The 11,723-nt window shown below is 38.4% G+C and overlaps 1 protein-coding gene across 4 annotated transcripts in view; it reads right to left on the reverse strand.

Moving 5' to 3' along the window:
* Positions 1–11,723, reverse strand: part of CCDC18 (coiled-coil domain containing 18) — a 107,222-nt gene that overhangs the window by 70,873 nt on the left and 24,626 nt on the right. For all 4 annotated transcript variants that reach the window (XM_045292023.1, XM_045292026.1, XM_045292025.1 and 1 more), the window contains exons 8-9: positions 7,776–7,872; positions 4,467–4,588 (exon numbers count right to left, since the gene is read on the reverse strand). In XM_045292023.1, the coding sequence (XP_045147958.1) occupies positions 4,467–4,588; positions 7,776–7,872 (219 nt within the window). The remainder of the gene's footprint in view (positions 1–4,466; positions 4,589–7,775; positions 7,873–11,723) is intronic.

Consider the following 11,723-nt stretch of genomic DNA (forward strand, 5'->3'; position numbering starts at 1 on the left):
ATGTGAGCAGGTGCATTGTCGTGGTGGCAAACCCAGTCCAGTCCCTGCCGTCTGCCATAAATCAGGCCTTTTATGTTGCACACTGTTATGCTATCTTTTCAGAACCTCTAAATAGTTTGATTAACAGTCTGACCTGGTGGAACAAATTCCAAATGTATTATCTCCCTCACATCAAAAAAACAAATGAGCATCATCTTAATCTTTAACTTGACTTGACGAGTTTTTGGGTGAGGTCTCAAGGGAGTCTTCCACTGGCTTGATTGATGTTTGCTTTTGGGGTCATAAGAATAGCACCATGTCTCGTCACCAATAATGGTCTTGGGAAAAAAGTCTAGGTCACTTTGGAGCTGTTCTTTCAAAGCATGGCATGTCTTCACTCTACACTCATTTCCCTGGAAACCCACAGCGACCCTTCTCATTCCCAAATCTTCTGTTAAATTCGCTGACTCAAGCTCCAAGATAGTCCCGATAACTTCCCCATCTCTTCAATGGTCCATCCTTGGTTGAGCACAAATGTACACATTTTGTGGACATTTTCATCCATTCACGAAGTTGACAGATATCCAGAATGAGGTTTGTCATCAATCGACATTTCACCTTTTTTGAAACAAGAAAACCATTCATACACTTGAGTTTTTCCTATGGTGGTGTCCTTATAAGCTGTGTTCATCATCACAACAGTTTCTGCGGCATTTTTCCTGAGCACGTCACAAAATTTAACAGCTCCGTGCTGTTCTCTTAAATGAGCCATCACAAAAAAAAACGAAATTCAAGCGAAAATGCGTAAAAAAAACATTCACTGTGGCCAGCGAGAACCATCCCAGGCAGCACCCCTGGTCGCACCAACTCAGAGCAAGTTGCTGGATCCTGGCCTAAAAGGGGAAATATGCACTATGAAGGCTCCGCTCTACTCAGTGCGATTCCAGTTTTGTCTGTTTGCTTGTTGGGGGTAGGGAGTGCCACCTCGTATATGTCATGAAAGCAACAGTTCAGAGATCAAAAGAAGATTTGTATTAGGTAAATCTGCTGCACAAGATCTTCCTAGAGTATTAAAAAGCAAAGATGTAACTTTGAGGACTAGGTGTACCTGACACAGCTATGGTATTTTTAATTGCCTCATAGGCATGTGAAGTTGAACAGTGAATGATGAAGACTGAAGAATTGATACATGTGAATTGTGGTGTTGAAGAAGAATAAGGAAAGTAACACAGACTGCTAAAAGGACAAACAAATCTGTCTTGGAAAAAGTACAACCAGAGTGCTCCTTAGAGGGAAGGATGGGGAGACTGAGTCTCATGTACTTTTGACACATTGTCAGGAGAACGCAGTCCTTGGAGAAGGACATCATTAAAGTTCAGTAAAGTTGAGGGGTAACGAAAAAGAGGAAGGCTTTCAAGGAAATGGACTGACATTGTGGCTGCAACCATGTACTCAAGTACTGAAACAACTGTGAGGAGGGCGAAGGGTCTGTCAGTGTTTCCTTCTACTGTGAGTGGGGTCGCTGTGGGTGGGAATGTCACTTAACATCCCGATGGCACCTAACAACAGCAGCAGCATGTGTCACAGTTTAATTGTTCAGTATTTTTCTTCTTAAATGTATACCTTGCATTTGATACCAGTCCTATGAAACACTCTAGTAACATAACTACCATAAAAACGAGGATTGAAAAAAATTTTTTTAACTGACTTTAAGTCAGAAAGTATTGCTACAAAATAGAAATCCTTATTAAAAGAAAATATCAAAATGTGAAGTTAATATTTCCCAACATATACTCTATCCATCTAAGTCTATACACTTCTGAAGGTGCCGTTTCCATCTCTCTAAGCTTTCCCCTTGACAACTTCATTCTTGTCTCCACTTATCATGTTACCCATTGGTCCAATTGTGAGGATTTTTGCTTTCTTTACATTGAATTGCAATCCAAACTGAAGACTACAATCCTTGATTTTCATCAGCAAGTGCTTCAAGTCTTCCTCACTTTAAGCCAGGAAGTTTGTGTCACCTGCATATAGAAGATTATTAATAAGCCTTCCTCTGATCCTGATGGCACATTCTTCTACATATAATTCAGCTTCTCTAATGATTTTCTAAGCATGCAGATGGATTTAACGCTGTCGCACACCTTTCCTGATGTTAAACTATATAGTATTCCCTTGTTCTGTTTGCATTACTTTCTCTTGATTCATTTACAGGTTCCACGTGGGCACAATTGTTTTTCCTTTTTCAGAGGAATGATCTAGGAAGCAAAGCTATGAATAGCGGTATAAGCACAGGTGTGTACATATATAAATACATTAATCCATAAAAGTAAAGGTATTGGCCTACGTACATATATTTATATGGCAATACACTGAGGTAGTGGACAGAATTCAGGCCTCTGCTCATACCCTCCCTCAATACAATGACACTTTCTTCTAACAACCTGGCATTCTATAATGCTCACCCTCCCAACACAACTGCTGAAGACAAAATGGGTGCATAAGCAAATGTAGTGAAGAAAGCCGATGGTGCCCAGCTATTAAATGATCTGGAGTCTTAAAGCGGCCATCCAGCAGAGAAGCAATAAACACACATGGAAGAAGCATACCAGCTGGTGCGATCATGAAGTGTCAAGACCAGGTAACATCAGAAGACCCATAACAAACAAACAAAAACATATCGTTGAGAATGAGGGGGGTCAGAGCAGAGACCCCAAAGCCCATCTATAGACAACTGGGCATCCCCCCACAGAAATCACAGAGAAGGGGTGAGTCAACCAGGGCACCATAAAGCAGTGATGAAACACACAAAATTCCTCTGGTTTCTTGAGGCTTTCTCACCCCCCAATATCATGATGATCCCAGTGCTGCCTCTCACTTCAGACTAGACCAGAGCATGTACACAGGTATAGATAAGAGATAAGAACTCATGACATGCAGAATCTAGGAATCGGAAGAGCAGTACCAGAAAGGTAGGGGGAAGAAGGGGAGGAGAGGGGAGGAAGGGAAACTATCGCAATGATCGACAGATTACCACACCCCGTCACCAAAGGGAAGAACAACAGAAACCATGGGGAAAGGGAGACAGCGGTCGGTGTGATACATGAAAATAATAATTTATAATCTATCAAGGGGTCACAAGGGGGTGGAGCTGATACCATGGACTCAATAGAAAGTAAATGTCTAGAAAAGAATGATGGCAACATATGTACAATTATGCCTGATGCAACTGATGTATGGAGTTGTAAGAGCTCCTAATAAAATGATCTTTTAATTTAAAAAAGGTTCTTGTCTGTTTTTAATCAATAGTTTGAGGTCTTAAGGCCTAATTAATATTAATCCATGAAAGTTGATGTTTAACTTTGAGAGGGCAGTGTGATACAGTGGACAGAGTATAGAAGACCCAGGTTCTCATCCTTGCTTCTGTCTCTCTTGGGCAAATGTTGGTTAATCTCTGGGTCTCAGTTCCTTCACTGACAAAATGAGAAGTAGGTGATTCTTCATGATTTGAAATATGTTCTCTTTGAATATTTGATATTATACATATTTTGCTAACTAGTTAATATCTTTACCCTAGGACATTAGGTCTGTATTAATTTTCTCTACTTAAACAAAAGTATATCTTATCAGTACTTTACAAGTACATATTTAAAACAAGTTTTACTGTATTTTAGATTCTAACTTTATACCAAGAAAATGGTTTCAGTTGAAGTCCGTTTTATTATATAATTTAAGATAATTTTAATACATAAAATATTATGTTTTCCTCTCTTTTCTGGTCCCTGGTACTCCGGGAGCAACAGGCATCAGTGCACACCTGGCCAAATCCAAGAACCATACCACACACAACCAATCCTGGAAATGGCACAGAAACGACATCCAAAAAACTAGATGACAACACAAATCTCTTAAAAGGGTAGACACCCCAAGTTCCTGAGGAACATGCGCTTCGCCGAGAAGCACAAGAAGGGCCTGAAGAAAATGCAGGCCAACAATGCCAAGGCCGCAGCTTCTCACACCTAAGCCATCAAGAATCTTGTGAAGCCCACGGAGGTCAAGACCAATATCCCAATGGGCGTCAACTTCAAGCTCAACCAACTGGCCTACATTGTCCACCCCAAGCTTGCCAAGCAAACTCAGGCATGTATTGCCAAAGGTCTGAGGTTATGCTGGCCCAAGGCCAAGGCACAAAGCAAGGCTGATGCTTCAGCCAAGGGCTCGACTCCAGCAAAAGCTCCCAAAGGCACCCAGGCACCAGCTCCCAAAGGCGCCCAGGCGCCCACAAAGTAGAGTTCTCCGTTGAAGACTAGAGGGACTAGTGTGAGCCCTGGGTTGCCACATGCATGGCTCTGGTGTCTTCTTGTGCTGTTTGTAGAAATAAACCTAGGCGGCGCTGTTATCAGTCCCCCCCAAAAAATTATGTTTTAAAATGCTCCTATTTTCCCATTTCCACACAAAGATCCTTTACCTTAACAGGAAAACTGTACCTTAATTTTTCTTTCAAATTTTCAACTTCATTTTTGTATATACCACATTTTTCCTGTAGTCTTTTGTTTTCTTTTTCACAGTTAGTTAGATTTCTCTCTAATATTTCTTCTTCTGCTTGAACCTAAAACAATATTTGTTTTAAGTGAACATGAGCACTAAGGTGATAATGAATTTTCTAGAATTGAAATTAATAATGAAAGTAGTGATATCAGAAATAAGGGAGAGATGAATAAATAACTCTAAGTCCCAGGCTTGTCGTGAAAAAGAGCAAATCTAAGTTCCCAGGGCAGCAATAAGAAGGAACATGTCAGCTACAATCTGTCTAGAAATCCTTAACTGTGACACAGAAGAGCAACAGCAGTCACCTAAAAGCAACAGTGCTTTGGCCTCACATGAACAAGACAGCTAGTTCAAGGAGGGATGCTGTACCCAAGCTATTAAAGGTTCATTTTTTCTGTGCAAATATCCTAGAGAAGTTTTTGAAATATTAGCCAAAAAAACTTCCAGTGAAAATCACAGTTCAAATGTAAACACATAAAAATGAAGTGCCCAGGGTGGAGGGATGAGGGAATAAGGCAGAGAGCCCTTTCAGGCCCTCTTCCTTGGGTGCCTTTTATTATATTCACCTGCTGGGATCTGCATAGTTCAAAATGGGTGATTCTTATGAAACACGTAAATCAACTGTTTCTTACATTTTCCTCTCCTCCTTCTATGTTCCTCCCTCTTCCTAAGGGCACCCTTCTATTAACACTAGGTATTCCCCCCCTAGAAATCCTTTCTACATTTCAATCCCACAGGGCCTTCTTCGACGTTTTCCAAACAGTGATATGTCTAACTCATACTTCAGATTTGAGTATGTACTGGGATCTTCTACTTTAAATTGTTAAGTGGTATGTGAGGAACCTGGTGGTGTAATGGGTTATGCTTTGAGCCGCTAACCACAAAGCTGGCAGCTGAAACCCACCAGCGGTTCTGCTCTGGGAAAGATTTACAGCCTGAAAACCCCTATGGAACAGTTTTACTTTGCCATATGGGGTGAGTCGGAATAAATTCAATAACAGTAGGTTGTTTAAGTGGGGTTCACAGTTTTATTAGAAAGAACAACTTCTTCAAGGCCAAACAGATGCTTGTTTGACTTTAGTACCTAATATGATTGATAATTTCTCCTTTAAGTGCTTTTTACAGTCATTGTGGTATAAGGACACTCTTACTTTCTTTTTTTACTATTATGAACTGATCATTTTCTACTCTGTTCTCTTTTTATATGTTACTTTTGAAAGTTTATCCTTGATTCTCCTTATTATAACTATGCTGGGAGAAGCACATAAGCCTAAGTCTCCCAGATCTCTCCCATCAACCTTATGATGCTACAATCTTAAATTATGAAACCAAAATATTTCACTAGAAATTCTTCATGTTTCCTTCTTCCTTGAACCTTAATTATTTTCTCCATATTTAATCCCCTTTTTTTCTCTCATGGATAAAAATGTCCTCATTCTATTTGAAAATATTTCACCTCTGCTCTTGGACCTGTCTCCTCACATCGCATATATTCAGACTCATATCTATTCATACTCTTGTGCCATCTACCATTCCCCATAATTCCAACATCTGCACTCCTCCTGCCATCTCCTCCACTGGCTCTTGTCCTTCAAACTTACTTGTTCAGGTAACTCTTAGTCCTAAAAGCGCCTTTCCTTGGCCTATTTTCTTTCTACCTCTCCAATGCCCCATTTCTTTACTCTTCCCCTATCTTAAGAATAGTCTATCTGCTACCTCTACTGTCTTCTTTCTTATTTCTCCCATTTCAGAGGTTGTGCCTTCTGTGCCTACCACTTTAACAAAGCTGCTCTCTACATAGTATCCGCTGATTCTCTAGTTAAGTTGGTGATTCAAACCTACCTGGAGACACCTTGAAATAAATATCTTCTTCCAAAAGGTACAAGCCTTGAAAATCATATGAAGCTGCTATACTCTTGACACACATAGTATCACCACGAGCTCGAAGTAATTCATCAGCCACAAATTAATCTAGATTTCAATGTCGAAGGCCTGACATACAGACACAAAGGCCAAGGAGAAACTGACATCTAGACAGCCTATGTCTATTTCCAAATTATAATTTTTTAAACAAACTTATCTATTTTGATTTCTGATGCAATTATCCACCAATGACTCAAACCAGTAACCTGAAAATATCTTAGTCATCTCTCTCTTCTACTGTCTGCTTCTAACATAGTTTAACTCTATAAATCCCACTGAGTCTCACATCTTACTATCATCTCTCAAATCTATCTTCTGAGTTCCAACAACTTCAATATCTCTGGCCTATGAGTTTCCTAAATTTGTCTCATTCTCCAAGACATCTTCATGGTGATTTAAGAGTGAGCATCCTAAAAAAATGATCTGATCATTAATCTTGCTTAACACTATTCAATTATACACCAAAATCTTCAAGATATTTTTATAGCTCAAGTATCTTATACTCTGTGAAGGCTTCTTTAGGTCTGAGTTCCATAAACTCCTCTTCATGCACCCTACCATAACTACTACTTACTTTCATAGTTCTTAGTCTAAAACACTGAAATTATTTGTTTGCATACTTGTGAATCTTACTGAAATATGAGTGCTTTAAAATAGGTACCATATGTTCTGTATCACTGAATATTGTAGCGAACAATGCATGTAATAGAAACTTGATAATAAATGAAGAGTATTTCTTCGGCAGCTCTTTTTACTCACTCTTCTCCGTAAATGTTTTCTTCAGTTCATTAATGTCTGTGCTTCCACTGTTATTTCAAGATGGACTATGTGCATATTAGTATTTCTTGTGATTGAGCTCAATATCTGAGTTTATCACTGTGTGGCCTTCCTCCACACATTACATGAGGCAGCAGCTGCTCATGAAACAGTCTCTGAGTCAGCAGTAAACACCTCTTAGGTAGCTCAAGGAAGGCCAGTTAAAATTTATATCATCTGTTCTGTCTTCATTTTCAATTAACTGATGAGAATAAATTTCTGGTTTCAACTTTTATGCCTCCAACTTCCATTCGTGTATCCCACTTTCCCTTGTAATTTGTACCTTCCCTTGTCTTCATTGAAACTGTTCCCTCTTTAGAGAAATCAAACATGTTTGCTGATTATAAATTGGTAGAATCTATTACTAATAATTAAACGATGCACATCACTGTTTTATTATTGATCAAAGCATTCTGATAAGAAAAAGTCACTGCTTTAGCCATAAATAAATCCACTCTAATCATACCTACTTCTATTTCTAGAAGTGATAGCAATACAAAATACTGAACCTTTTCCAGTTTTTCAGCTACTTTTTCTTTATATTGTTGGAAAGCTTTATTCAGTTCTTCAGCATTACAGAGTGCTTCATTCCTTTGTCTTTCAGCCCTAAAATTTATAAACAGATGATTAACATCATTTCTAAATGCTCTTCATTTGACTAAGCTCCAAAGTAGCTATGCTTAATTATACTGAAAAATTAGCAAATTTCTTCATACTAAACAAGAGTATTAGACTAAACCATAAAATGAAGACTGAAGATTAGATTATAATAATCTGATAATACGATAACAAATTTTAAAAGAAATAAAAATAACACAATGTTTATAACATAAACTTTGAAATATAAATACATGCTTACATGCTGGCAAATTTTTCTATCTAGAAAAAATATTGATTAGAGAAGTGGCCTCAGGATGGACAATAAATTTTCAAAGGCTAGGCATTATAGAATCAATCTACCATCTAGATTATTATATATACTCAATCCTATAACTTTTGGTAATCATTCATTTAAAAAAAAAAGTATTTCAAAAAATAACTTCTATCAACATCTAGACAAAAAAATTCAAGAACTATCAAGCATATGCTTAAGCCTCATTTAAGTTAACTTTAACCTTTTCTGGAGTTATAAAACCAAGAAGAATACATTATATATATTTCAAGTTGAAGGACTGAAGAAAAAAATTCAAGTCTCAATTTGTGACACTGAAAGATTCTCTGGGAAAAATAATGAATAATGCAGGATGTATCAGAAGAAGATGAAAGGAATACCAGAGTTGTATCAAAAAGACTGGTCCACATTCAACCATGTAAAGAGGTAGAATATGATCAAGAACCAAAGGTACTGAAGAAAGAAGTTCAAACAGAACTGAAGATATTAGTAAAAAGTAAGGCTTCAGGAATTGACAGAATACCAACTGAAATGTTTCAATAAGCTGATGAACAATGAAAGCGCTCACTCATCTATGCCAAGAAATTCAGAAAACAGCTCCCTGACCAGCAAGCAGAAGATCCATATTTGCCCCCTTTGAAAGAAAGGACCCAACAGAATGCAGAAATTATTGAACAACATCATTAACATAACATGCAAGTAAAGTTTCATTGAAGATCATTCAACAATGGCAGGACATGAACATGGAACTGCCAGAAATTCAAGTTGGATGCAGAAGAGAATGTGGAACAAGGTCCATTACTGCTGAAGTCAGATGGATCTTGGCTCAAAGTAAAAAATATAAGAATGATGTTTACTGTGAAATAGCACTGTTGTCTCTGTGGATCATAACAAACTATAAATTGCACTGAGAAGAATGGGAATTCTAGAACACTACATTGTCCTCATGGAGAACCTGTACATGGCAGGCATATGAACAGAACAAAGAAATAGTAGGTGGTTTAAAATCAGGAAAGGTGTGTGTATCCTTTTGCCATACTTATTCAATCTGTATGCTGAGCAAGTAGTATGAGAAGCTGAATTATATATAAAGAACATAGCACCAGGATTAGAGAAGGCTTACTAACCACTTTTGATGTGCAGATAACACAACCTCCCTTGCTGAAAACAAGGAAGACTTGCTGATGAAGATCAAATGAAGGACTGCAGCCTTCAAAATGGATTGCAACTCAATGTAAAGAAAATCACAATACTCACAACTGGACCAATATCTATCATCATGATAAATGGTAAAAAGATGGACATCATCACAGATTTCTGCTTGGATCCATAATCAATGCTCATGAGAACAGCAGTCAAGAGACCAAAAGGAAGCATCACATTGGGTAAATCTGCTGCACCAGTGTTGGAAAGGGGAACCGATGACAGGGATCTACATGTGACCTCCTCCCTGGGGGACGGACAACAGAAAAGTGGGTGAAGGGAGACGTCGGACAGGGCAAGATATGACAGAATAATAATTTATAAATTATCAAGGGCTCATAAGGGAGGGAGGGAGGAGGAGGGAGGGGGAAAAATGAGGACCTGATGCTGGGGGCTTAAGTGGAGAGCAAATGTTTTGAGAATGACAAGGGCAATGAATGTACACATGTGCTTTACACAACTGATGTATGTATGGATTGAGATAAGAGTCGTATGAGCCCCTAATAAAACGATTAAAAAAAAAAAGTGTTGGAAAGCATTGGTGTCACTTTGGGGACCAAGGTGTGCCTGATCCAAGCTGTGGTATTTTCCATCACTTCATATGCATGTGAAAGATGAAAACTGAATATGAAGGACAAAAGAATCATCGATGAATCTGAAGTACTGGTCAAATCTGGTAAAGAACTGAAAGTACCATGGACAGCCAAAAGAAAAAACAATTCTGTCTTGTAAGAAGTACAGCCAGAACACTCCTAAGAGGCAAGGATGGTTAAGACGCCTCAAGTTCTTTGTATATATTACCAGGAGAGGAAAACTCATCAAGCTTGGTAAAGTAAAGGGGCATAGAAAAAGAAGAGGGCCCTTAAAAAGATGTACTGACACAGTGGTTGCAACAATGGGCTTAAACATAAGAACAATTGTTAGGATTGGGTGGTGTCTTGTTCTGTTATACATAGAGTCTTCTAAGAGTTAGAACTGCACTGATGGCATCTAATGACCTTTCCTCATAATTCTCACAGTGAACTGAAATGATACAGCTGGAACCTGGTCAGTTTCACATTCAGGTCTAAAAAATTTTCTACATTTCAAACCTCAAACCAAACCCATCGAGTCAATTCCTCCAGCTATGCTCTGGATTTCAACATCTCCTGCAGGAATTTGCTCTATTTCCCTACTCTTAGTCATTCTTCTCTCTTGTTATAACTAAAAACAAATTCAAGTGGATGTATCCTCAATTCCCAATTCTAACTGATTCTTAGGCTTGAATAACAATTGTGAATATCAGGGATTTATATTTGTCCCCAGAATAAAATAATAAAAAGGTCTACACAGTAAGGGGTTTATGTGAAAATCTCTGAAATGTATTCCATTGCTAAGTTTCTGTAACTAGAGCTCAGAGATCAAAAGATATCTGCATTTTTGAAACAAAAATCTTCCCAAGATATTGTTTTTCTCTATCATAATTCTTTTCATGCCAAACTTATCCTCTTTAAAATTATCTACGAAGCATATTCTTTCTACATAGAAAAGCATGAGAATCAAAACACAGACCTTGAACTATTTACAGGCTTTTCTTTTCTTTTTGGTCAGTTTTTGTTGTTGTTTAGTTTTCATTTGTTGCTTTGTTTTGCTGGGGGGTTTTGTGCATATCATTATCTCTGCAGGTCTATCTAGATAAGATGGGCGGGATAAACAATCTGGAGGAGGAAACAACAGACCGAGTTCCGTAGGCACATGGGATAAGGGGAGGCGGGGTAAGGAAAGTGGGTGTTAACAAACCCAGGGACAAAGGAACAACAAGTGATCTAAAAATCAATGGCAAGAAGGGTGTAGAAGGACTGGTAGAGCTTGATCAAGGGCAATGTAACGAGAGGAATTACTGAAACCCAAATGAAGCCTGAACATGATAGTGGGACAAGAAATAGAGGAAAGAACTAAGAAGCAAAGGGCATTTATAGAGGTCTAAATACAGGCATGTATATATGTAAATATGTTTATAAATGACAATGGGGAAATAGATCAATCTATATATATTTATAGGTTTAGTATTAAGGTAGCAGATGGCCATCTGGCCTCTACTCAAGTACTCCCTCAATGCAAGAGCACTTTGTTCTATTAACCTGGAATTCCGTGAGGCTTGCCTTCCTGACACCATAGCTGAAGACAAAGCGGGTACATAAGCAAATGAAGAAAACTGGTGGTGCCCAGCCATCAAAACATATAGCATCTGGGGTCTTAAAGGCTTGAAGATAAACAAGCGGCCACCTAGCTAAGAAGCAACAAAACCCACATGGAAGAAGCGCACCAGCCACCTGTGTGATTACGAGGTGTTGATAGGATCAGGTATCAGGCATCAAAGAAC

This window comes from Echinops telfairi, unplaced genomic scaffold (assembly GCF_000313985.2).
Source record: "Echinops telfairi isolate 266 unplaced genomic scaffold, ASM31398v2 ScPeMD7_443;HRSCAF=831, whole genome shotgun sequence".
Taxonomy (NCBI): domain Eukaryota; kingdom Metazoa; phylum Chordata; class Mammalia; order Afrosoricida; family Tenrecidae; genus Echinops; species Echinops telfairi.